The sequence below is a fragment of the Plectropomus leopardus genome, chromosome 2 (assembly GCF_026936395.1).
Source record: "Plectropomus leopardus strain MGB_pleo_1.0 chromosome 2, ASM2693639v1, whole genome shotgun sequence".
NCBI classification, from domain to species: domain Eukaryota; kingdom Metazoa; phylum Chordata; class Actinopteri; order Perciformes; family Serranidae; genus Plectropomus; species Plectropomus leopardus.
In genome coordinates this window covers 41,898,400-41,924,608 of record NC_142177.1, presented here as the reverse complement: position 1 = coordinate 41,924,608, position 26,209 = coordinate 41,898,400, and the positions used below count along the sequence as shown (strand labels likewise).

The 26,209-nt window shown below is 38.6% G+C and overlaps 1 protein-coding gene across 1 annotated transcript; it reads right to left on the bottom strand.

Moving 5' to 3' along the window:
• Positions 1 to 1,697: 1,697 nt before the first annotated feature.
• Positions 1,698 to 17,718, bottom strand: nicn1 (nicolin 1). Its single transcript, XM_088071053.1, has 7 exons — positions 17,563 to 17,718; positions 16,360 to 16,509; positions 12,827 to 13,006; positions 10,643 to 10,756; positions 8,914 to 8,982; positions 7,717 to 7,821; positions 1,698 to 5,544 (listed from the first exon to the last, which is right to left on the bottom strand). Exons 2-7 carry the CDS (start codon positions 16,504 to 16,506, stop codon positions 5,503 to 5,505), a joined length of 657 nt encoding a protein of 218 aa, XP_087927179.1. The 5' UTR covers positions 16,507 to 16,509; positions 17,563 to 17,718; the 3' UTR covers positions 1,698 to 5,502.
• Positions 17,719 to 26,209: the final 8,491 nt, after the last annotated feature.

Sequence of the window (26,209 nt, the reverse complement as noted above, 5' to 3'; positions counted from 1 at the left end):
GTTGTTTTTGCAACATACTATGCTATTCCTTGCCTCGGCACAGTATTTTATGCTGTTTTGAGGAGTATTGGTTTCTTGATAATTTTTTATACATGTTGTATTATGGTGAACTTGTGCATTTTTCCAACATTCCATGTAATGGCGTGTTTCTGCAAGCTATTTTATGTGGTTTTCAGCTGTTTTTGGGACATGTCCTATGTTGACATTTTTCACCATACAATACTATGGCATCATGGTTGTTTTTTTGACATTCTATATTATGGTGTCTTTGGCTGTTTTTGGAACTGTCTATGCTATGGCATGTCTTGGAAGGCTATTTTATGAGGTTTTTAGGTGTTTTTGGGACATGTTGTATTTTGACACATTTGGCCATACTATAGTATGGTGTTTTCTGTCCCTTTTTTACCATGCCATATTATGGTGTTTTTGGCATTTTTTCCACTACAATATATAGTTTTCACCATTGTTTTTGACATGTCAAAATTGTATGCTTTTCTACAGATTATACTATGGTGTTTTCAGCCATTATTATGCTAACTTATGATGTTTTTGGCCTTTTTTGTAATCAGATACTATGATGCGTCTCTGCAAGATATAAAATGTTCATAGCCAATTTTTAAACACGTCTTTTCTAAAATTTTTTTACATGTACATTATGACGTGTCTCAATAAGCATAGTATAGTTAATCGGAAAATGTCACAGTATCACTAGTTTTAAAAAGGACTGACAACCTCATATTATAGCATGTTGAAGTATACCATAGTATGGTATGTCGAAAAATCGTCATTAAAAAGTCAGCCTTTCCAACATCATGTTTCGAAAAAGTTCTGAAAAAGTTCTGAAAAAGTTGACCTTTTTGATTTCAAAAAACATCATAGTAGAACATATATTTACATATATGCATAATATACATATGAGTCATTTTCTTGTTTGTGTTTTGTCTTTTTTCAAGGTAATTTTCAGACTGTTTCTGAAACTGCTTAAACATCAGTTCACATTTGTGAGTGTTTACGATTCAAAGTCAAATAGAAGAAGAAAATGAACCACCTGTTCTTTTTCCTTCATTCAGTGCACTTAAGGGAAGCTCATGAATATAAAAATAAATATCATAATAAAAATATAATAAATATATAATTAAAAAAATCTGTTCTTTAAGTGAATGAAGCATACTGGCTAATTTATTTTAACTCTTTGCAAAGTGAGTATATTAGTTTTATTTCTTTCAAAGTCATGGGAATAATGCAGTGTGCACCTTAAGAACACATGGTCCCAAAAAATAGCAAGAAATGATTAAAAGTTATGAGAAAATTACTTTTAGACATGGCAAGAAAACCTGAAAGAAAATCACCCAAAAATATCACGTATATTTTTACGTCATTAAAAAATAATAATTATACATATTATAAACACAGTTTTTGGACATATATTATTTTTAATCATTCTGGTCCTTTTTTAAAACTGATTTATTGCAACTTGTGGCATATGTCTTACTTAATTGGTCATTGTTTCCTCGGGTTTCAAAAGGTTCTATCTTGATGAAAGGTTCCTCAAAGCAGCATAACAAAACTGATATCGAACACTTTTAAAGAAGCACCTCTGAGGAGTTTTTTTTCACTGTAGCAGCTGCTAAACTGAGTCCATATTCACTGATGAACCTCCATGTTAATATTAATGTTTGATAAAAGCTCAGCAAAGATTAAAATATTAGCTTTTTATTGATGCATTGCAACAACAGCTGCAAATAACAACATAAACAAAAAACACTTCTGCCCCCTTTTGCTGTCAGTTTTGATTCAAACAAACATACACTCACACGTGCACACACTAACTTCAGTACTTGTGAGGACCTTTTCTGATATAATGCATGTCTGAGCTCCCGTCCTGGTTCTTAAAGGTTCTGGATGCAACATTCAGAGCACTGATCCAGCAGAAAAACACTGTTGTGTTAAAATTTAGAGGAGCAATGGCATCCTGAGCAGAGAATTTTTATTTCTTAAATTGATGTTACTGTTACTTTTTTATTTTCTTTCCTTCTCTGTATGCATTTAAAAATTCATTCATGTCCTGTTTTATTCTATTTTAAGCATATATGTTGTGTGTAAAGCCCATTGAGCTTACATCGTATGAAATGTGCTATAAAAATAACGATGATGACTTGACTCAAGTCATGCTCCCTCTGTGTGTTTTAATCTGAACTTCACTATTCTTGTTTGCATTTTAATCCAAGTTTCTCTGTTCTTGGTTGCTTGCATTTAAATCTCAGCCTCTCTGTTCTTTGTTGCTAATCAGAGCTACTTTGTCTTTGTTGTTTGCGTTTTAATCCGAACTTCTCTGTTCTTTGTTGTTGCGTCTAAATTTGAGCTTCTCTGTTCTTTGTTGTTGCTTTTTAATCTGATATTTTCAGTCATTTGTTGCTGTTTTTTAATCAGAGCTACTGTTTTTTGTTGCTGCATTTTAATTCGAGCCTCTCTACCCTTGGTTGCTGCGTTTTAATCTGTGCTACTCTGTTCTTTGTTGCGTTTTAATCCAAGCTACTCTCTTCTTTGTTGTGTTTTTATCTGAGTGTCTCTGTTCTTGGTTGTTGCGTTTTAATCTGAGCTTCGGTGATCGCTAATCGCTGCCATTCTCCACTGTGCTCATACAGCTATTACTGCATATTAACGGCACGTTGTCACAGCAGTGTACAGGAATGTACAAGGCAGGAATATTTTGCTGCTACACTGCCCGACTACATGAAAAAGCAATGGAATTTTTTTTTCTCCCTTTGGGCTATAATAAAATGTTTTATTGTTTCTTTTGTTTTTAATAGACTTCATAGTTTTTTAAATACAGGAAAAAAACAGAAAGAAAAAAATTAATTAAAAACAAATTACAGTTGTAAATACGGTAAATATGATATATCTCAAGAAAAAAGGGTCTACCTTTAGCTCTGCTAGCCATAATGAGAGCCGTGTGCAGACAATCCCAAGCTTTGCTCTGAATGCTGTATACAGCTCCTTTAAACATCACCACTAAATGACACTAACCATTACTATAATTGCAACCTAAACCATCCCAAATGTCAAAAAAATACTGATAAATAAAATTTACCTCAACAACCTCTTAAAGACAGACTGGCCAAATTTTCCTCACTGTCCAAAAATGTCCCCTCAAGGTGTTAAACCTGAATCGGCCCTCACAAAGACAGAAGTTAGCTGTACATTAACAATATATCAGAGTCTTGTTACCATTTCATACATTCAGAGTCTGACCACAAACGGATGGCACATAGGAAGCTTTTTCACCATGAATGAGACTCATTAAAGATCGTCATCTTCACCTCAACATAGTCAACCGAACACAGGGAGCAGTCATCTAATGGTTAAACCAGAGGGCTGCACCATAAAGCCAGATTAGTGTTTTATCGAGGTATGCAAGTTTTCCGTCCTACAAAAGTGGATCTTTTTTAAGCTGGTAAGATCTTCATGGCAACTTAACCGGCAAACTTTACATGGCTGTGAGCAGTTTCTGTTTCAGGTTTCATCTTAAATCATGCTAGAGAATATTATTTTAAAGACAAATTCAATAAAATGTATCCAAACGTATCAATGTGTGTGACAGATGTAATTTAGCAAAAGGTACAATCATTTAGGAGCCTGTATTTATGATGTATTTATTCCCAGTTTTAAGATTGGTTTTGGGCTTGGTTTTTGAAGTTAGTATTTTTATTGGTATTTATATATATATTTATATAAATATTTAATATTTTGATTAGCACCGGGGCACTTTTTTGTTAAATAAAATAATAAAATTGTTTTATCTTCTTTATAATTTATCTTTTTATCCTTTATCTTGTATAACTTTGACACTGACAGCTGCCACTCTTAGTTTAGTCAGCGTGCTCAGGAGGCGGGGCTTAGTGATAGGTCAATTGTGTTTTATCGATATTTCCGAAATATACGTTTTTCACAAATCTGTAGTGGAAATCCAACTATTGCAGCTTTTCATGGTAATACTTTTTAATATTTTTCATAGCCGGAAGTTGGCTGCACCAGAGCAATAATCTTTAAATATCAAATGACGCGCTGAATGCTGACTAGGGGTGTAACGATGCACGGCCAGGCAGTTAAAAATCGATAAAACATATCTGAGATTCAAATCTGTGAAATGAAAAATGGACTGCAACAGTCTTTCTGAACAGCAGAGGGCGTGATCTACTTTGAACTTCACTTGCTTGACTGTGCGTTCAACATCCTACGTCACTACCAAGACTAGAGACAGCTCGCCAACGTAAAAAAACAAAGCCAAGGCTCCGCAACAGGCGATACCGAAAGAGAATAAGCTCCTTCCAGTTTCAAATCAAAGTGTGGCGGTATTTGAGCTTCCTTAAGTCAGAAAGAAATAAAGGCGAGAAGATAACAGCAGAAAACAGTCTGCAGATATCGACAGAAGGTGCTGAACTACACAAATACAACAACTAACATGATGCAGCATGAGAGCCGGCATCATGGTGAGGAGCTCCGGTTAGCCCCGCCTACACACGTCACTCCTTAACGACGACTACACGGCCAAAAAACGAGTCCAAGAGCCAAAGAGAGAACCCGACTTATCACCACGAGTGAGAAAAGACAAACTTAGTTGTTCAAACTCGTCCTCTCTGCTTCCCCTCTAAAGCTAACCTGTCCTCAGCAGCCTCCTCTGTCCCAGTGAGAGGCTTTCTAACAGCAGGGGACAATGCGGATGTCCAGAAATGCATTTATTGCAGTGTTTTTTATTTATACCTCAGAAATAAAAATGGATTATTTTATTTGATATAGAAAAGAAGAGATTTTGTATAATTTTTGTTTGAAATGATATATTTTCTGTATTTTCTGAATGTTTCTGTAAGCTCCTTTTCTAGTAAAAAAAAACTGAGAAAATTGTGTCGTGAACGCAGTATTGTGAATCGTATCAAATCATGAGTTGAGTGGATCATTTCATCCCTCACACTGACCGAATTATTTGACTGGGTTTGCTGTGGACGCGCTCAGAGCCTGAAGCAGAGTTAACAGTGACAGCGGATAAAAATCGTGTTTCCTGTTCTCTCTGAACGAGGCTGCAGGTTTGTGGAGCAGCTCGGTCTGAGAGGCCGGCTCTGCCGAACTGGCTTCATGGTTCAGCCCTCTGGCTACAGCAGGATGCAAACTTTTTATGCTAGATGACATAAATATAGAATGACGCCCTGTATACAGGATCAGAGCTGTCTTTCTGTTTACAGTTTAAACTGAATAAAACGCTGCATCTGTGAGTCCACTGAATGAATATTGCACTTGACAAACTTTTTCCTGAAAATAACTTAAAAAAAACTCACATGACCTCGTACAAGCTCAGCTGTTTATGTTTGACTCGTTTTATGAGCAGAAAATAAAAAAGCAAAGTTACATCATGCGTTGTGATTCCAGCAGCACATAGATTATACTCTAATACTTCCACATTTTACACTTTTACAGGTTTTTGTTTCTCTCTTTTCATGACGTGACACGTTACGTGAGGGAGAGCAGGTTGATATCGTAGCAGCCGTCCACCTGAAGCAAACAGAACAAAGAAGTTATTTGTCTCCCTCTTAATGTCTCCATAAAAGTTGCCAATATTAACTGCTGCTTTCACTTGTTTTGGCTGATTAACCCCTTAGGGCCCGCTTTAATATTATACACACTCGTATTGCTCTGCGCACAAAATGATACTTTTCAAAATCAAGCTTTAAAAAATATCATACATTATATTATTTTCTACTTCATCTCTCTAAATAAAGAAAACTATAATTATGATTTCTGGAAAGAGAAAAGAAATAGATGTGGGTGTTGAATTAAAGATCTGTGATGATAAGACTGAAAGAGTTTTGGAGACTAAATTCCTCGGGGTATTGATAGATGATACATTAACATGAAGACAACATATCATATAAAAGGTCAAATATCAAAATTAATAGCAATCCTATAGAAATCTAAGGACATTATTACATTACAAGTCTATGTGTATTATTTGCTGTTCACTTATATTTCCATATATATATATTGTACTGTGTAGAAATTTGGGGATGAACTTTTAAAACAGCCATTAATTTTGTTACAAAAACGAGCTATTCGTCTCATCCATCAGGCTGGTTATTATGGTCACACAAACCCATTGTTTATGAAGTTGTGTATTTTGAAACTCATTGATTTGGCTTATTTTAAAATAATGCTAATAATGTACAGATTTAAAACAAAGTCACTGCCGGATCCGCTACAAAGTCTCTTTTCGGTTCAGGAGTGTAGATCTGGTTTTAGTGATGTTTGTAAGTTTAATGTTTCAAAAGCTAAAAAAAGGATTAAAAAGAGATGTTTTTCTGTGTTTGGGGTTAAATTTTGGAATAATGCAGACTTGAATGATAAATGTGTAACTCGCTATTGATTTTCAAACAAATAGCTTATAAAGCTATTTTTGAGATATACGCATTGAAATATATATTTTTTCTCATTTTTATTATCATTTTCTGGTGGGTAGCTTAATTTAATGCAGGGTTTTATGTGGGATCGACATATATAAGCATTGCACAGTCACTATCACCAAACGTTATTATTTTTTTGTTATTATTATTATTACTTAATGTATATTGTAAGTACTTTTGGTCTTTGCTGTGTTGTGTGGGATGACTGAATAAAAATACTACAACTACTGCTGCTGCTACTACTACTTTCATCCAGTTATATTTTTTAATCAACATCAGCCCTAATAATAAATATCAAATATTCATTACTTTCTGAATTTTAAACCTGTTAAAGGTCAGGATTTTCACATGATACCACTATGTTTTTAGATTAAAACACACACACACACACACACACACACACACACGCACGCACACACAAAGAATTATTCTCAAAAAACTACATGCTGAGCAGATTTCTTTTAAAATTATCACAGCCTGAAATCTGTCAGTGATTAGTTGCAATATTGGTTTTTATACATTATTATTTTTTGTGCCAGGTGCTGGTCATGATACAACTATGTTTTTAGATGGAAAAAAACAAAAAATGAATCATTTTCAATATACTACATGCAAAGTGGATTATTTTTAGCTGCTGACAGTCTGGGCTTACATCTGTTAATGGGAGGTACAGGTCACGTTTTACTGGTGTCTCACTGATGCTTTTATGTTGGAGGTTTTGCAAATCATAACTTAACTCACGACTCTTGTAAACATAAGGAGTGAGCTGCCTCCGTGTCATGTGAGGACGATGGGCGGCGATGGTGCTCTGTCAGCATGTTTAAGTGGAGCTGCAGTTACAGTTTGTTTAGACTGTTTGTCCCAGTAATCAATCTTTACTGCTGAAGTCTGTCTGACTCCTCCTGACCTTTTCAAGTTTTACGTCCCTCATCAAAGCCAAAATTAAACACTTAAGGCCACCCCTAAGGCCTTTTCTTTAATTTCTGACCCGTTCTGTACCCCCCCCATAAATAACAAACAGTCCCTATCTCTAACCACTGAGTGAGGCTGCCGTGGTGACAAGGAGCACGCGCAGCACGGCGAGTCCAGTTAAAGTCCAACTGAGGTGTTTACATGACGAGTAAACTGACTTGTTCAGAAATTGGATTTATTTTAGTCAGACTAACATGTCTACCTGGATTTTAATAGTCCAGTTTTAGTCGCACTGACGCAATAATTCCACTTTTTTTAACATCGTGTTAACATGCTGATTGTGTTTCAGACTCACGTCGAATCGGCCGATGGAGGCGGTGGTCTGGTTGGTCTGCATCACTTCGGTCAGAGCCCACATCTGCTGGATACTGGACGACACGGTCTGAGGGTCCGGGAGGCCCTGAGAGACACACAGGAGACAGACGTCAGGCTGAGGACGCCACGCTGCGTATTATCAACACAAAGACGCGTCGGCGGGATTTTAGAAATGCCGAGGTCATGAGTTCCTCACGCTCTGCAAGAATGTACAAAAATGGATGTTTTTCACAAAATCCAATTTGATTTTTTGACGTTTAATTTAGTCTAAAAAGAAGGTCAATTATTAAAGGAACACAAAAAATCGATTCTGCACATTTCCAGGGACACATTTCTTCACACAGTCCTTTATTCCATTGTTGCCTAAAAGTATAAAAACACTGAACTGACATGAATTCAGTGTCCTCAGTGGTAGAAAGGACCAGGTTGTCTACAGCTACCAGGCACAGACCAGACATTTTTACACAAATTTAAGACTTTTTTTAATTCGAGCACTGTAGGTGAGTTTAAAGGTGAGCAGTATTTATATGGTCACATGCACGGGGAGGTTAACTCATTTTTTTCTGGACAAATTCTGCACATTTCCAGAGACACATTTCTGCTGGGAAATAATCAAACCTTTATGCCATATATTTATTCCTAAAAGTCTTAAAACACTGGAAACAGATTATAAAACATGCAGCTCGGTGCTGCCTACTGTAAACTCTCCTCAGGATCCTAAAAACCCCCAAAACTCCCAGACAAAAATGCTGAATACAAGAATTCAGTGTCTTTAGTGGCAGAAATGTCCAGGGTGTGTACGGCTACCAGATATTTCAATTTAATGATTTTTAAGACCTTTCAAGAATTTTTTAAACAACTTAAAGACTGATTGTTGGACAAATCACTTTTTTTATTCAAGAATTGTTGTGGTTATTAAAGTGAGTTTCATCTATGTTTTGCCAACAGTGAAGAGCAAGAATAAAGCAGAAAGACAGCTTTGGGTTCAGATGTGTTTTACAGTTTTTGTTTCATCAGAAATGTGGACTCGCACTCGGAAGAGTTTGATTCATTTTCACAAAAAAATTAAATAAAAATTGCATGAAAACTTAAGTAAAGTGTTTGTGTTGAGCTGTTTCGTGACTGTTAGGTCCTTATATTTAAACAGATCTTCACACACACAAAACCAAAGACGTACCTCGAGGTCAGGGTGATGGTCGACCAGCGTCAGGTCAGACAGCCAATCAGAAACCTCCTTCTCTGGGTCCTGGAGAGAAGAGCAGCCGTTATCATTCAAAGTGCAGCTGAGGCATTAAAATGTGAGCTTGTTAAATTCAGTGTGGTTAGAAAAGTTGAAATTTTGTCTGGTTGTGATATGAAGAAAAACATCCTCTCGTGCTGCTGCTGCTCATCACTCTGATCTCTCTCACAGATCTCAGGCTGCAACTAAACATGACTGTGATGGTTGATTAATCTGTAGATTATGTTCTTGACGTTAGAAAAATGTGAAAAATCAGTGTTTCCTGAAGCCCAAAATGACACTCTGATCTCTTATTTTGTCCTCAACCCAAAGACATTCAGTTTCATAGAGGAAAGAAAACAGAAAATATTCACACTTCAGAAGCTTAAAACAGAGAATTTTGACTTTTTTTAAGCCTTTGAAATCTGACTAAAAATTTTTTGAAATACGGAAGATGGCGACAAGAAACTTGTCAAGAAATGGCCCAAGAAATCAACAAGAAATTGGTAAAAAAGTTATTGGAAAAATATATTTAAATAAAACAGTAATAATAATATTTTTTAAAAAAGAAAATAAACTTAAATAAGCTGATTATATTTTATAATCCCTCTAGCAAATTTTCAGATAATTTGCTATCTTTGAGACCTTTTTATTTATTTTATTTTTTTTTCAAATTGCTGGAATTTTCTTGCCAAGTTGCTCTTATTTGTTTTACCATGTTTTTGAAAGAAATCAAAGCGATTTTCTCCGGTCTCTGAGGTTTAAATGCCTGTGAAAGGCGCCTGAATGCAGCACAAGAAAACCGATGTTGATCCGAGTATTAAAGGGTTAAATTTCTCAAAGCGATTAGTCAATTATCAGATTAGTTGTGGTTTATTTTAATGGTTGACAACTGATTAATTGTTGCAGATTGCAGATGGAGAAAGAATAAAATAAATACATATTTTGTGAAGCTCTTTTTAACTTTGTTTCTAACTTTGTTTCGATAAGTGAAATTAAATTAAGTACAAATTAAAGTTAGTTATAAAACAAGTATTATTATTATTATTGAAAGTAAAGTAAAACAACAAAGCAAAACGGCAACAATGTCAAGAAAGTACTACAAAAAAAAACTTCAGATTATTTCCTTGTCACCTTTTATTAATTTTTGTACCGATTTCAGAGGCTGAAACGGTCGTGAAAGGCGTCTGAGCAGATGTTGCTGTTAAAGAGTAAATGATGATTTTAGAGGAAACTGTGACCGATAATATCAGCAGCGTGTTTCCACTCAGCTGGTAGCAGAGAGTTTCCCTGGGGAGACGGTCCTGACGCCTGAAATACTCCGCTGACACAAACGTTTGACTAACGCATTACGTTTAACGGCCAGCTGACAAACTAACACCTTCCTCTTTGTTTCGAGAGCAAACTGCGAGCTGGAAGAGCAGCTGGCAAAAAGAAAACTAAAGCCAGGAGCAAAATGACTCCACAAATCAAACGGATATCACAGCGATGCTCAGGGAGCCGTTTCCTCCTCCGCTCTCTGCGGCGTCCAGACCTCATGAAGTACGTTACTCTGCCTCCGCCGTCTCGTCACTTCTGATTAATGTGAGTTTACTTTGGCAGTCAGAAGCTGCGAACACGATTTCTGACGGTGTCAAAGAAGAAGACGAGGAGGAAACGAATAAAAGAAGAAGAAGAGGAAACGAACCGGCTCCATGTGAGGGAATATTTTGATGTCTTCCAGGCTGAAGGTGAGCCAGGCGGAGGACGGCTGTCTCAGGATCAGTCTCACCGACACCACGTGATCCGGCTCCACCTGCATCTGGACACACAACAAAACCAACGTTAACAACAACATCATCATCAATGACAACACGGGACAAAAGGGGTTTGATGGCTCAGGGAATGAAATGAGAGAGAAAAACTCAGCCTGCTTCCCAGAGTCTCAGCACATGCCTGGGATTTAGGACATTTCAGGACATTTCTAGCATTTTCGGACATTTCAAGAATTTAAGGAAATTTCTGTGATTTTAAGAGTTTTCGAGGATTTTAGGACATTTCTATGACTTCAGCTCATTCCTGGTATTTAAGGCCATTTTATAGCATTTTGGGACATTTCTCAGATATGAGGACATTTATTGGATTTTAGGACATTTCAAGAATTTCAGGAAATGTATCTGATTTTCAGGTATTCAGGTATTTTCTCGGGTTTTAGGACATTTCTAGAATGTTAGCACATTCCTGAGATTATGGGACATTTTTTAGCATTTTAGGACTATTTTGGGACGTTTCTCGGATATTAGGATGTTTGTAAGATTTTAGGACATTTCTACAATTTTAGCACATTCCTGGGATTTTAGGACATTTGCAGCACTTCGGGACATTTCAGGGAATTTAGAGACTTTTCTGGGATTTTAGCACATTGATTGGATTTTAGGACGGATCTAATATTTCAGCACATCCTTGAGATTATAGGACATTCGTAGTATTTTTGGATGCATTGTGGATGTCGTGAGGTTTCTAGAATTTTAGGAAATTTGCAGCATTTTAGGGCGTTTCTAGAATTTTAGGTAATTTTTTGGATTTCAGGATGTTTGTAGGACTTGATAAGCCAGTCAGCGCCATGTGAGGGATTAACGATGATGTCAAGCCGTGCGCTGGAACCAATCAGGAGTAGAAACAACAATAACAAGTGCAAGATTGACAAGATAGACGCTGCTGTCGAGGCTGTTCTCAATACTGCCTGACTCCATCATTTGTTTCTGCTCCTCTCTGCTCTTAAAACTCGCCGACACAGGTACGCTGACATGGCTGTGCGAAACGGAGCGTGACAAGATGACGCCAGTATCTGATACCAGAGAGGAGAAATACTGCAGTAACAAACACACTGAACGTCCCTGAAGTCTAAAAAAGACAAACAGCCCATAAACAGTGAACAAACATCATTTACACTCTCACAGTTACCCTTTTTTAAACTCTGTCAGACCATCTGAGGGAAACAAAAATTAATTCACCATCTGCCTCTATGTGCACAGAGAATAAACGAGAGATAGCTGTTTGTGTTGTCTCCACATATCAACATTACGGTGCACGCTGAGGCTTTCTGCAGAGTCTGCTGGCTGCGCTCCAGCACCAGCTGAGAGGGAAAACAAACGGCAGCGAGCTGCGGCGGCCCGTGTTAGCGTAATGCCCACCGGGATCTGTTAGTTTACAGATCTGATGTTCTGAGAAGCGACTCATCGGTGTGCGTGAAGAACAGGAAGACCTGACGCTGACCGGCATCGAGTTTGGAGCCGCAGTGCAATTTAACACCACCTTCAAATCATTGTCACTCACTGTATACCACTTAACTTGCATGGGGGCCAATCAGGAGGCCAGGGGCCAGGGGCCAGGGGCCAGGGGCTAGTCACAGCAGCCCCATACATGATTCTGGGATTTTAGGACATCTCTACGATTTTTAGACATCTCTATGGTTTTAGGACATTTGTAGGGTTTTAGGAGGTTTCAGGGATCTAAGGACGTTTCCAGGATTTTAGGACATTTATAGGATTCACACTTTAATTTTTTGGACTGTGCCAGTAGGTGCCTGAGTGCATCAAAAGAGAGGTTTTTTACTAAAAAAAAAAGAAAAGTGCTTGAGGAGGATCCTCTCGCACCCCCAAAGGAGGTCCAGGCTAAGCCCCCAAATGTCCTAAAATTCTAGAAACATCCGTGTACATCTGCTTCAAACGGTTAAAAACAGAATATTCATCCACCATACAAACTGAAAAATATCATTAATGTTCATTTTTTAACTGGTCCCTGGTCTCCTCACTTCACAGATCGATCCAAAGCGGAGGTGTACACACACACACACACACACACACACACACACCCACTCACACATACTTACCTGTGTCCTGTGGATGGAGCAGTAGTCCTGCGAGCCTCCCTCAGTGTGTGGGTTGTCCATCAGAGGGAGGTCTCTCAGAGCGGTGCTCCACTTGGCGGCGGCCTCGTGTCCGGGGCTCCTCCTCAGCAGGCGCACGGTCAGGTAGGCGGTGTAGTAGTTCTTAAAGGTGATCTCCTCAATCTGAAACAGACGGCGACTGCCGATTATAAAATCGGTGCCAATCTGGGGGAGAAGTCCCCGTGCTACGTTACCATTCTGCTTTGATCTGATGATATTCAGATGTTATTTAACCCTTTGAAACCTGGAGCGACATCAACTCTGTTGTGCTGCGATCACACGCCTTTCACGTGAATTTAAACCTTGGAAACCTGAGCCAACTGGCTTGATTTCGTTCAAAAACAAGGAAAGATGTTACAAGTTACAAGAAAAGTATAAAAACTATGAACAGGTTGAAAAAATCAGAACAAATGAATAAAAATCTAAAATAAATAATTGAAAAATATTAATGAATAAATAAATCAATAGATAAATTAGATAATAATAATAATAATTTAATTAAATTGATTTATTTTAAAGCATTGTTAAAAAAGCAATGAGCAACTTGGCAAAAATTGAAAGAAATTAGGAAAAAGAAATAGAAATTATAAAAAAATAATTTTAGGAAAACTTTCCAAAGATTTATATATTAAAAATGTCACTACTATAATAATTATAACCCATTTTATCTGTTCATTAATTTATTTTATTTATAACTTTTATGTAGTTATTTTAGATTTAAATGAAAAGAAATCCTGTTTTTCTTATGTTTTTACCCATTCTTGGTTTTCTTTTTACATTTTTGTTGTTGTCTTTTTGTCCTCAAAGAAATCCAACCAATTTGCTCAGGTTTTAAAGGGTTAAATGAGCAGTTAGTAAATTCAAAACTGATCTCCATCATCTCCAAATGTAGTAAAAGTGACGTAACCCATTTGAGAATAATCATGATTGGACGCAGCTTGAAATGAGCAGATATAATAAGAGGCAGTTCTCTGGTGACCTGATGGATGAGATGAAACTCAGAAACACTCAGAAACCATTCTGGAGCCTCCAGTTCATGCGAGTCTGAATGTATTGTTCGGGACACACTGAGTCTGCCAAATCGTGGCATTAACACTTAAACCTAAAGACAAACGCTCGGCGAGATAATTCCTTCATGCATAAACTCGCTCCAGGCAGCCGCCTTTGAAGCTGGAAGATTTGAGCTAATGAGGAGTCAGTCTGCATTAAAAATGAGTTTTAATTAGGACTAAATGCTAAAAAGTAGGTCAATGCCCGAAATGTTTGAAGTCTCTCTCAAGACAGGAAGGCAGTTTTACATTCGAACACATGTTTTGTATGTTTGTGTGCTTTTTCTTTGTGAAAAAGTGCCGCTGGGAGACATCGCACACACGGACGCTGGATTAAATTTAGGCTGAGAAAAAAAAATGGTTCTTTTGTTATTTATTTTAACTGCATGCTGGGATCCAAAAAGAAAAAAATCTGAAGAGATCACACACATACTGCTTTGGTGATGTGCTGTACATAATGTAGTTCTACAAAAGTGCATTTAAGTGGAGTACTTTAATACACGACCTTCACGGTTTTTCGTCAATTTATGGTCCGAACATTAATAAGAAAGTTCACATGTATTTATTTAAGAGAATGTGATCTTACATTCATAAATAACTCAATAATAAACTCACAGCTGTTTGTCCAGTTTTATCTTACAGGATTAATGAAACCTGTAAACTCACAATTATAATACAAACATGAAGATCAGCGTCGTGATTTAAGCTTCAGTCACTGCGAAGTAAAACCCAGTTTACAAACATGCTGCTTCACGTGCTCCTCGGAAATATCGTCTTTACAGTATTTAGGAGTTACGAGCACATGAACAATCACGAGTGTGAAATTGGGAAATGTTGACGATACCCGTGTTGCTGGGTTGTGACGTTTTGTGACGTTTGAGCAGAAATGTCAGAAATCGTGAAAACAGCATCAACTAATGACAGTGAAACATGATATATTTGGTCATTTTGTTCCTCGTAGCTCTCATTAACTTTTAGTAGAGTCACATTTTAGTTTCTGCGTCTGTTAGCTGCAGAAAACTGTGAACTCTGCAGCAGCCAGAATACTAACACTGACAACGAGCTGATTTTACAGCACGAGGCGCCGTCACAAACACAGAAACATGGCGGGAAAAGTCAATGTTTGCTCAATGGGAGGAAACTTTATTAATTAATGTATTAAATATCAATATTTAAACAGATGTAAAGTGTAATATGGTATCAATGTATAGTGCTGTCTATGGAGAGTGAACTAGATTAAATATGAAAAAGATATTAAAATATAATATAAAAATATATAACATATAAACATAAAATAATGTGTAAAAATATAAATAATCAGCCCGTCTTCTGTGCACTTCCACGTTGTCCACAACGTAGAGAGGAGAGACAGAGTGATCTCGACATTTTAAAACTTAAGCAAACTGAAGGATTTTTTTCAAAAACATCGAAAGAAGACAATGAGCAACTTAAGAGGAAATGACCCAAAAATATGCAATATATTTGTTTAAAAAGATACATGAAAATTATCTGAAAATTAGCAAAAAAGAAACAGGTAAATGACCTCTGTAAAGTTTGTTAAAAAAAATTGCAACATAACTCTAAATATGTTATTATGATAATTGTAATAATAGTTTCTTGGACATTTTTTTCTTGGCTTTTTAAAAATATTTCATTTTAAATTTACTAATTTCTGATCAATTTTGGGATATTTCTTAACAAGTTGCTCATTCTTTTATCACCGTATTTTAATGAAGAATCAAACCAATTTTCTCAAAGTTCAAAGGTTTTAATGTTTGTGAAAAGCATCCGAACTCAGGACAGAAGAACTGAGGTCGCTCCAGGATTTTAAAGGTTAATGCACCCTCACCAGTAGGAGGAGTTTTTGGACATGGGGAGGTTTTTGAAGGTTTTAGGGCAGCCAGACAAAAAGAGAGCAGAGCTGAGCAATTTATGACCTCTCTGAATTTTCTCCTTTTATCTTTTTTTTTTATGTCAGATAATTGTAGTTTTGTACTGGACAACTGTTTTGTATATTTTGTGTCCTGAATTATACATATGTACATAAATACATAAATAAATAAATAAAACATTTTATTAGATTTTAATTACTTATTTATTTTTAATTTTATTTTATTTTATTTACCATGTTGGAAATAAAGATCTAACTGTAAATCACAAAATCCATCGACAACAATTTGACTGACAATGTTTCCTCTAACTGCTGTGAAAAATTAAACATTCAGCAATATAAAGAAGAGCACGTGTCAGTGGTTGAGGTTAAATCTGGTCTGTTTGCTAAAATTAACAGTTTACTTAACTCTGCAGGCTGCAGAGGATGACGCATGAAAACCATTTTTTGACGGGACTGGATATCTGGTGGCCGGCATGAATAAAACCGGTTCTGTGCATCGAAAGTGCAGCTTTCAGAGGCGAGCGGTTTCTTACATTGACAGGTTTTCCAAACGGGAGGGCGACATCCACGACACAAACTCCAGAGTGAGCTGCTGCTGATTTGGTGTCTCCGATCTGTAGGTAGACGGGAGGTTTGATGGTGCAGTCCACCGGCTTGATGTCGTCACCGGTCCCGCTCATCTCCTGAAAAACAAAAGAGAGTCAGACGCTTGAGTTAAAATGACGCATATGTTTAAGTCATACTTGTATATTTTTCTGTGCTCTTTTTCTTTACTTAGTTTGCTGAATATGAAAAAATATGACATAAAAAAAAACCAAAAAAGATAAGTATGTGATTGGGTTGTAAACATCTCCAATGTGCTGTATGTTGTTTTTTATTTCACACTGAATAAATAAAAGTAGTTAAAAAAGCCAGTAAAAATATACAGAAAACTATACTTATGATTATCTTAATTTTATACTTTAACATATTTTATTATGTTACAGAAGTATTTTTTAAAGCTGTTATTTCCTTGTTTATTATGTGTGAATCTTCACAGAAACATGGTTAAAAACTGTCTAAAAATTACTAATAAATCTACCTACTTTTTATTTTATAGTTCTTTTTTCAGCTTCCAGCCCTTTTCTTTTCTGCCTTTTTTATAATTTATTTTTATTTTTTGGGGTCATTTCTTCTCAGGCTGCTCATGCCTTCGCCCCAAATCTGAAGGAAATCAGGCCAATTAGTTTGGGTTTCAGAGGGTGGAACATGAACTGGTTTTACAGTCTGAGGATAAATCTTTAAAAACATACTGGACATTTTTATCAGCTTTTAGGGGAACACAACAAAAACCTCCATATCTCTCTTGTGTCTGAGATAAAACTGTAAAAACATTCAGCTCCTCAGCTTTAGCCTCCTCTCTGTTAGCACCTCGGACAGCGACCGTCTCCACACAGCAGAGCGCGTGCACAAGCAAGCAAGCACGCGCCCACACACAGACACACACACAGACAGACACAGACACACACACACACACACACACACACACACACACACACACACAGAAGGTGTACGGTGTGTAATATTCATGTCTAGAAGCTTAAAATCATCTGTGACCAGACAAACTGAAGTTAGCTTAGCGTTAGCTCGAAGGCTAGCGGCAGTTAGCACCGCGGCTAACACCTGAAGCGGCTTTCTCAGTGAAAAAAAGACTCAAATTAATCCGCAAAACGACGCCGAGTTGGTCCAGTATTTACCTTCTCTGTCGGAGAGGAGACACGGTTTGAAAATGCCGACGGCTGAAGGAGCGGCTGCTCCGAAACGCTTCAAGCAGCACAAGTTTAAATCGTGTTTAAATGCCACGGATCCTGTTACTTCCGGTTTGTAACCAAGGCGCCGCTGAGTCTTAAAGGGCCAGCAGCCCTCTGAAGCAGACCTCCGACAGTCCTGGGACTGAGGGAAAAATAAATTAAAAAAAATAAAATAAAAACACATTTTAAAATTTGAACAAAAAAATTAAATTAAAATTTTTAAAAAATCATTTTCATATCTGTCTTTTAACACCTGTTAACATCTGTTTTTTAAATTTCTTTTAGATTTATTCATTAACTTACGACTTATTAACTAATAACTATTTATGTAGTAACTTTAACCCTTCGGGTCTGCTTTATTATTACACACACTCTTATTGCTCTGCGCACAAAATGCACTTTCACAATCAAGCTTTAAAATATTATTTTTACTTTCATTGAATTAATTTTTTTGTTTTGTTTGTAGCTGCTGACAGTCTGGGATATGTCAGTGTGTGAGTGTAGCTGCTGACAGTCTGGGATATGTCAGTGTGTGAGTGTAGCTGCTGACAGTCTGGGATATGTCAGTGATCAGCAGCTACATTGACTGTGACAGGTCACCTAGTGGAAATAGCATGTATTTCCTCCATATGCCAAATATGGTCAAAATGACCTCATCAGGTGGAAAATAGTCAAAATGACAAATTCAGAGTCAAAAGCCCAGAATGACACCCAGAAATAATACAAGTCCTGTTTTTCTGCTCTGATGGCTGTGGGATCAAAAATGTCAGTTTGAATGGGTTTCAATGGAGCATTTTTGGACCTGAACAGTCTGAATGTAACTATTTAGTTTCCACAGTGTATTTTAGACTTATTGTAGGAGCTGAGCTGCAAATTCACTGATTACACTCAAACACACAATCTGGACTACATTTAGGACACATGCATCAACACACACACAATTATAAACGAAAATGGCCAAACAGTCCCCAAGGGTTTAAAATAAAAAAAAAAAAAAACAACTGAAGAGACGTCCTAAAAAGTGCTCAGCTGTTGAATCAAAACACAGCTGAGCAGAAATAAAGACTTTTTTTTGGATGGGACTAAAAACAGGAGTCTTGTGCAGATATTCCGGCTATGACGGACAGGCTGCAGCAGAGGGCGGCATTACTCCACGAATCAGAGCGCCATCACAGTCAGAGGAGGGCAGTGTGTTCAAATTCAAAGGCCTCTCCTCGTTCACATCTACACGCCTCTGAAAACATCTCTAAAAATGATAGATGTTCACCCCCAGCGGGCACAATCTCCTGCAGGATGAGGTGCAGGTGAGCAGCGGCGGTATCAGGCGCAGACAGCACGCCTCCGGCTTTATCAGGCCGCAGCAGGAATCAGCCGCCGCTTCTCTGAGGTCGAGTAATCATGATATCCCAGAAAAACCTGAAACAAGCTCTGCACATTGTTTCCATCAGTTCTGAACAAGACACCCGACCTGACGGGCCCGACGGGCCTCACACACCGGAGGACACCGGACGCAGTTTAAATAACCCCAAAGATAAGCGGCGCAACTCAAAGCAGAAAGATACGCAGAAGATCAGATGGAGAGAATTTAAGGAGCAGAGACTGTTTCCCACAAAAACACCAAATACGAGATCACAGATCAGACACACGTGGTTTTATAAAAAATCCATGCACAGGATGACACCTTTCTGTCCTCTTCACAGCAGCGAGACTCAGCCTGCTTTGTTTGGGGGCCAAAAATGACAGAAGGCCAGGGGCCAATCACAGCGGCCCCAGACATGTTTCTAGGATTTTAGGACGTTTCTAGAATTTTAGGGCATTTATGGACTTTTAGGACATTTCTTGAATTTTAGGACGCTCCTCAGATTTCAGGACATTTCTAGAGTTTGAGGTAATTTCTCGGATTTTAGGACGTTTTGCAGACATCAGGACAAACACAGCTGTTTTTGTCTTTTGTCAGAAATCACTGACCTTCCGCCGGTGTTTGACAGCATCAGAGTGAGAAGAGGTTGTATTTAGGTGTTTTTTGGCACAAAATCACATATTTCTCAAAGCAAAAATGTAAATAATAGGTGACCAGCTGAGATCAGTTTGTCTCCCTATGATCAGCAGCGAGGAGCCGCTCTGTCGCCCTGCAGCCGTCACTCAGCTCCTCAGTCGTTCCTCAGTCGTTCCTCTGCAGCTCCTCCGTCCTCGTCCTCCCATCACTCCAGCTCTGTCCCCCCCTCAGGAGATACAGTACAATGGCACACATTTATGCATTCTGTTTATTGTGTTTGAAGGGGGGAGCGGGGCTTTCCAAAGCTGCGGATCAGTCAGTGTAGGAAGCTGGCAGCGAGGGTCCCTCTGCAGAAACAATCCCCTCTCTCCCAGATGGTCTGCGCAGCAAAGCGTGGAGCTGCAGGGCTCAGAGGAGGCGGGGGAGGGGGGGACGCCTACCCGTCCAAGCAGCAGCGTCCAGTGGGTTTTTATCTCTGAGACCCATACCCCTGGCTTTCTCTGTCTGCCTGTCTCTCTCTGCTCTCTGCTGTCTCCGTCCTTTTTCTCTTCTTTCTTTCTTTCACCCGTCCTTTCTTGTCTTTCTTTCATCCGTCCATTTTCATCTTTCTTTCTCTGTCGGTCCATGTTTTCTGTCTGCCAGTTGTCAGTGCCATCTGTCTGGTTTCTCCACGATAAGAACTTGTTTTAAAGCCAGACAGAAACAGGAGCGGGATTTTCTCCTGTGCTGGGAGACTCTGGTTCAGGGGCGTTTCTAGGATTTGAGAACGTTCAGGGCTTAGCCTGACCTCAGCAGGAAAAAAAAAAAAATCATAAAAAGATTATCACAAAACATGTCGACTTGGATGGCATGTTTTCTTCTCTTTTCTTTTTTTTAAAATGCCAATTTTTTGTCTTTAAAAACATTTGGCAATTTTATTTTTCCGTTAAAACGTTGGCAATTTTTTATGTTTATAGTGGGGTTTTTCATTTTTTTTCTTTAAAAGATTTTGGCAATTTTTCTTCTTTAAAACTTTTTGGCATCTTTTTTTCTATACATTTTTTGGGTAATTTTTAAAAAGGTTTGGTGATTTTTCTTTTCTTCAAAAATTTGTGGCAATTTTTTTCCAGTAAAGTTAATGTGTTTTATAAAAAGTTTCAGTGATTTAATGATTTTCTTTCTTTTAAATGTTTTGGATTTTTAATTTTTTTTTAGCTATTTTTAAAAACTGTTGGTGATTTTTTTCTTTTGAAGCTTTCTTAAAAAGTTCCTGGCAATTTTCTTTCTTTTAAAATTTTTGGTGATTTTTTTTTCCTTATATAAAAACTTTGTTTTATTTTGTTATTTTGTTTAATTACATTTGGTGATTTTTCTTTTCTTTAAAACTTTTCGGCAGTTTCTTTTCTTTTAAGATTTTTGGCAATTTTTAAAAACTCTTGTCCCGCCAAGATTAAAATCACCAAAATTATACCAATTATGACAGCCAGAAACCTTAAAAGAGAAATTATCGTTGTATTTTCAAAATTCTGACAGCCCTTTAACACACCATGTGGGACAAACACTTCAGGGAGGCTAAAGGCGATGGGGAGAGATGGGGAGGGTAAAAAAAAAAAACACAGATAAAACAGCCACCTCCTTCCTCTGATAAATAAAGAACAGTCCCTTAGGCCTACTCTTATCTTTGAAACATATATGCATATTTATACGCGGGTCTCTCTCTGTCTCTGGTTTTGAGCCCGTGTCCCCCGCTGGGTGAAGCCCCTCTGAGACGAGGGAGGGAAGATCCGTTCGGTCCGCTGGCTAATATGTTTGTTGCTGAGGTGTCGCTCTTATGTAACAGACACGCAACTGACAAAACCCCGCTGCTTCACCCCGACACAGGACAACCTTCAGAGACAGAAAACCAAAAGAGTGCAGAGAGACAGAGAGAGAGATTACAAGACACGTTTTAAGGTGCAATGCAAAAGATTTTAAAATGACCTTTTCACACCGGAGCAAATTGGCTGTGAAGGTAACGAACCACTAAACAAGAAATGACCCAGAAATTAGCAAAAAATTATTAAAAAGGCCGACAAGAAAATCACCAGAAAAAAAATATATATAAAAAAAATAAAAATAAAAATAAAAAATAACAATAATAACAATAACAATAACAATAACAATAACAACAACAACAACAACAACAACAATAATAATAATAATAATAATAATAATGGTTTGGGAATTTTAAAATGTATAATTACAATAATTTCTACTATTTTATTAGAGTACTGGTCCTCTGCCTCTGATTTATGTTCTCAGGTTTTAGTCTCTTAGAGTTTTCCAGGCTTGTGTTGTTGTTTTCTCTGTCGTTTTTTACTTGTTTTAATTGTCTTGTTGTGTATTTTTTTCTGTGAGCTGTGTGTTGCCTCAATTTTCTTTCGGATTAATAAAGTTAATCTCATCTAATCTTTTTATAAATATAGTTTCCTGATAGAATTTTCTCGTCAGATTATTTGATTATTTGCAGGACATTTCTTGCGGTTGCTCACTGCCTCATCGATTCTCGAACCAAATCAAACCACTTTGCTCACGTTTCACAGGCTTCAGTGTTCGTAAAAAGGCGTCTGAACGCAGCAAAAGAAAGCTGATGTCAGTCCTGGTTTTCAAAGGGTTAAAGCCTGAAGTCATGTATGGATCCAAACAGGCTGCAGAGTTCACAGTTCTTTGTTTCAGGAGAGTTTAAGAGATAAAAATGTTCAAGTGGAAGCAAACAAAAAACACGATGATGAAATCCGATGCAAATACACACGAGGCGCGGAGACAACAACCTTCACATTTGTACCGGTGAGATAAAAATAAACATCATAAACAGAAAAACCAAAAAGAAACTCAGAGTTTACTGAACAAAACGCAGAAACGCACCAGAATAAAAAAGAAATACAACAACAGCCGCGTGAGTGCTGAAGTCCCTGATGAGCTTCTGTCACTGCACACACACACCAGCCATCGATCGCAGCAGCCAAATTAATAAGCAACGCTGACACCGCTTCACTTTAACCCTTTCAAACCAGCTCAGATATCAGTTTCTTATGCTGCATCTGATTCACAAGCTGGTTAACCCTTTCAAACCTGAGCAAATTGGTTTGATTTCTTTCAAAAAAGCGGGGAAAAAACTGCAATGACCAACTTGGTGAGAAATGTCCACAAATGAAAAGAAATGAGTAAACGGTATGACCTGAAAATAAGCTGAAAACGTGCTTGTATTCCTGACCTAAAAACACGATAATCATTCTCTGCAGCGCCTTTCTTCATGTTCTGGCTTAAAAAAAACAAATAATCAAATAAAGAGAGAAATAATTATAAACTCAGCGCCACCTCCTCCTCCACCTCCTCTACCTCCTCCACCTCCTTCACCTCCTCCACCTCCTTTACCTCCTCTACCTCCTTCACCTCCTCCACCTCCTTCACCTCCCTCCACCTCCTCTACCTCCTTCACCTCCTCTACCTCCCTCCACCTCCTCTACCTCCTTCACCTCCTCTACCTCCCTCTACCTCCTTCACCTCCTCTACCTCCCTCCACCTCCTTCACCTCCTCCACCTCCCTCCACCTCCTCTACCTCCTTCACCTCCTCTACCTCCCTCCACCTCCTCTACCTCCTTCACCTCCTCTACCTCCCTCCACCTCCTTCACCTCCTCTACCTCCTTCACCTCCTCCACCTCCTCCAACTCCTTCACCTCCTCCACCTCCTTCACCTCCTCTACCTCCCTCCACTGCCTTCACCTCCTCCACCTCCTTCACCTCCTCTACCTCCTTCACCTCCTCTACCTCCTTCACCTCCTCCAACTCCTTCACCTCCTTCACCTCCTCCAACTCCTTCACCTCCTCCACCTCCTCCATCTCCTCTACCTCCTCCACCTCCTTCACCTCCTCTACCTCCCTCCACCTCCTTCACCTCCTCTACCTCCTCCATCTCCTCCACCTCCTCCAACTCCTTCACCTCCTTCACCTCCTCTACCTCCCTCCACTGCCTTCACCTCCTCCACCTCCTTCACCTCCTCTACCTCCTTCACCTCCTCCAACTCCTTCACCTCCTCCAACTCCTTCACCTCCTCCACCTCCTCCATCTCCTCTACCTCCTCCACCTCCTTCACCTCCTCTACCTCCCTCCACCTCCTTCACCTCCTCTACCTCCTCCATCTCCTCCACCTCCTCCAACTCCTTCACCTCCTCCATCTCCTTCACCTCCTCACACGGCTCTCAGTTTAACACTCGCAGATAAATATAATCACCACAGAAATGACGCTCTCGTCATAAAAGTGAACGGCTTTGTGATGCAGGTCAGGAGGGTCAGAGGGAGCGTGTAGTTATGGAGGCCTGACGACAGCCGTCCTGACCCCTTTTGAACCTCCTACACAAACACACACACACACACACACACACACACACACACGCACACACACAGACACACGCACACACACAGACACACACACACACACACACACACAGACACACACACACACACGCACACACACAGACACATGCACACACACACACACACACACGCACACACACAGACACACACACACACACAGACACACACACACACACACAGACACACACACACAGACACACAGACACACACACACACACGCACACACACACACACACACACACACACAGACACACACACACACACACACACACACACACACACAGACACACAGACACACACACACAGACACACACACACACACACACACACAGTGAAGCAGCAGAGTAAAGATTAAGTGAAGCAAAGAGGATTAGGTTCGATAAGGTGGATCTTACTGCCCCACAGCTAAAAATGGTTTTGGACACACAGAGACTCCTGTGATCTACCACAAGCACCAGCAGGAAAAAAATTTAAATAAAAAAATAAAATAAAAACACAACAAATCTGCACGCATCGTCTCCAGACTGTGATGGTTAACGCTGACTTCTGACCTCTGCACACAAACGCAGCTGGAATCACACGTCAGCTGAACCACAACAGACACGAGACGCCGCGGAGGCTGAACTCACGGCGTCTCTAATGGAAATATGAGACATCAGCTGCTGGGACTGAGGGCGTGTCCCTCTGTTACAGGAGACATAGCCTGTCATTTTTCAGTCAGTCATATGTGGGGTCATAGATCTGCCTCACATCGGTCCTCCATTAACACGCCAACAAAACGTGAGTCTGAGTATGAAAACCATCTTTCACTTTCACAATGACTTTTACTGCTGCAAAAACATACAGACAAAGACTAGAAAGGCGCACCCCGTAAAAAAAAAAAAATATATATATATATATATATATATATATATATATATATATATATAATATAAATATAATTATTTATTTTTATTTTGTTATTTTTTCTGTCCAGCACTTTTTGAGAGACATTTTCTTGCTTTTTACTTTTCTCATACTAATTTACAGGTAATTTCAGGTAAAAATTAAATTTTTTAAAGTCTTGTTAAGTTACCTGTTGCCCTTCTCTGCGTGTTTTTAAAAGAAATGAAGCCAGTTTGATCTGGTCTCAAAGGGTTAATTCACAATGCGGGGGTCAAAGTGTGACCCAGGAGTGTCAGGGTGGTGCAGCGGGAGATCCTGATGGCTCTGACAGAACCAGAGCGAGGGGGAAAAGCTGAAACATCGATCGACACCACAGAGAAGTGAAGGAGCGGCGAGCGGCGGTCTGACTGTGAGGATCGCGCTCCGGCCCGCAGATTGAAAAATGCCGTGATTGTCTTCACCTCTGCGACTCAACCTTGTCAGAGTCGTCTCCGCCGCCATCGATCTGTGGCTTCAGAGCGGCGCCTGTGGATGCAGCGGCCTCATTAAAGGGACATGTCAGGACAGGTTCTCACAGGTTTTTCTGTCATTTCTACAACAAGACTGCTATTGTTTTGTGTTTTTTAATCTGGAGTTTTATCTCAGTGTCGAGTTCCTCATCCTCCACCTGACGGTTCAGTTTGTGGAGAGTAAAAAGACGACAAAGTGTCTGTGTTTTCTCTTCACCGACGAGCCGCTCGGACTCACTCAGTCACACAACGAGAAAACATGAATCCTTTGAAACCTGAGAAAGTGACTTGATTTCTTTCAAAGGCACAAGAGGAGAAGGCACTGAGCAACTTCACAAAACTCGGCCAAAGAATTAGCAAATTTTTTTTTAAAAAGTTACAAGATTACCTGGAAATAAATTTAAAAAAAAAAAGAAAAGTAAAAAAACAAAAACGAAAATGAACTCTCTCTCTCTCTATATATATATATATATATATATATATATATATATATATATATATATATATATATATATATATATATATATATATATATATATATATATATATATATATATATATATATATATATATACAGGTCCTAGTCATAATTATCAAATATTCATACATTTTTAGAATTCTAACCCTTTAAATGCCAGAGTTTTGTCATGATGTCACTATGTTTTTAGATGAAATAATGAATGATGTTGCGTCTCCTCCTCCTCAGTGTGTGAGTGTAGCTGCTGACAGTCTGGGATATGTCGGTGTGTGAGTGTAGCTGCTGACAGTCTGGGATATGTCAGTGTGTGAGTGTAGCTGCTGACAGTCT

What these genes read in the sequence shown, in the direction of transcription:
- nicn1 (XM_088071053.1), bottom strand. Translation starts at nt 16,506, where the DNA reads ATGAGCGGGACCGGTGACGACATCAAGCCGGTGGACTGCACCATCAAA. An exon ending in GCTCCATCCACAGGACACAG is followed by an intron (nt 10,757 to 12,826) that starts GTAAGTATGTGT and finishes TTGTGTGTCCAG; the next exon opens with ATGCAGGTGGAGCCGGATCA. An exon ending in ACCATCACCCTGACCTCGAG is followed by an intron (nt 7,822 to 8,913) that starts GTACGTCTTTGG and finishes TGTGTCTCTCAG; the next exon opens with GGCCTCCCGGACCCTCAGAC.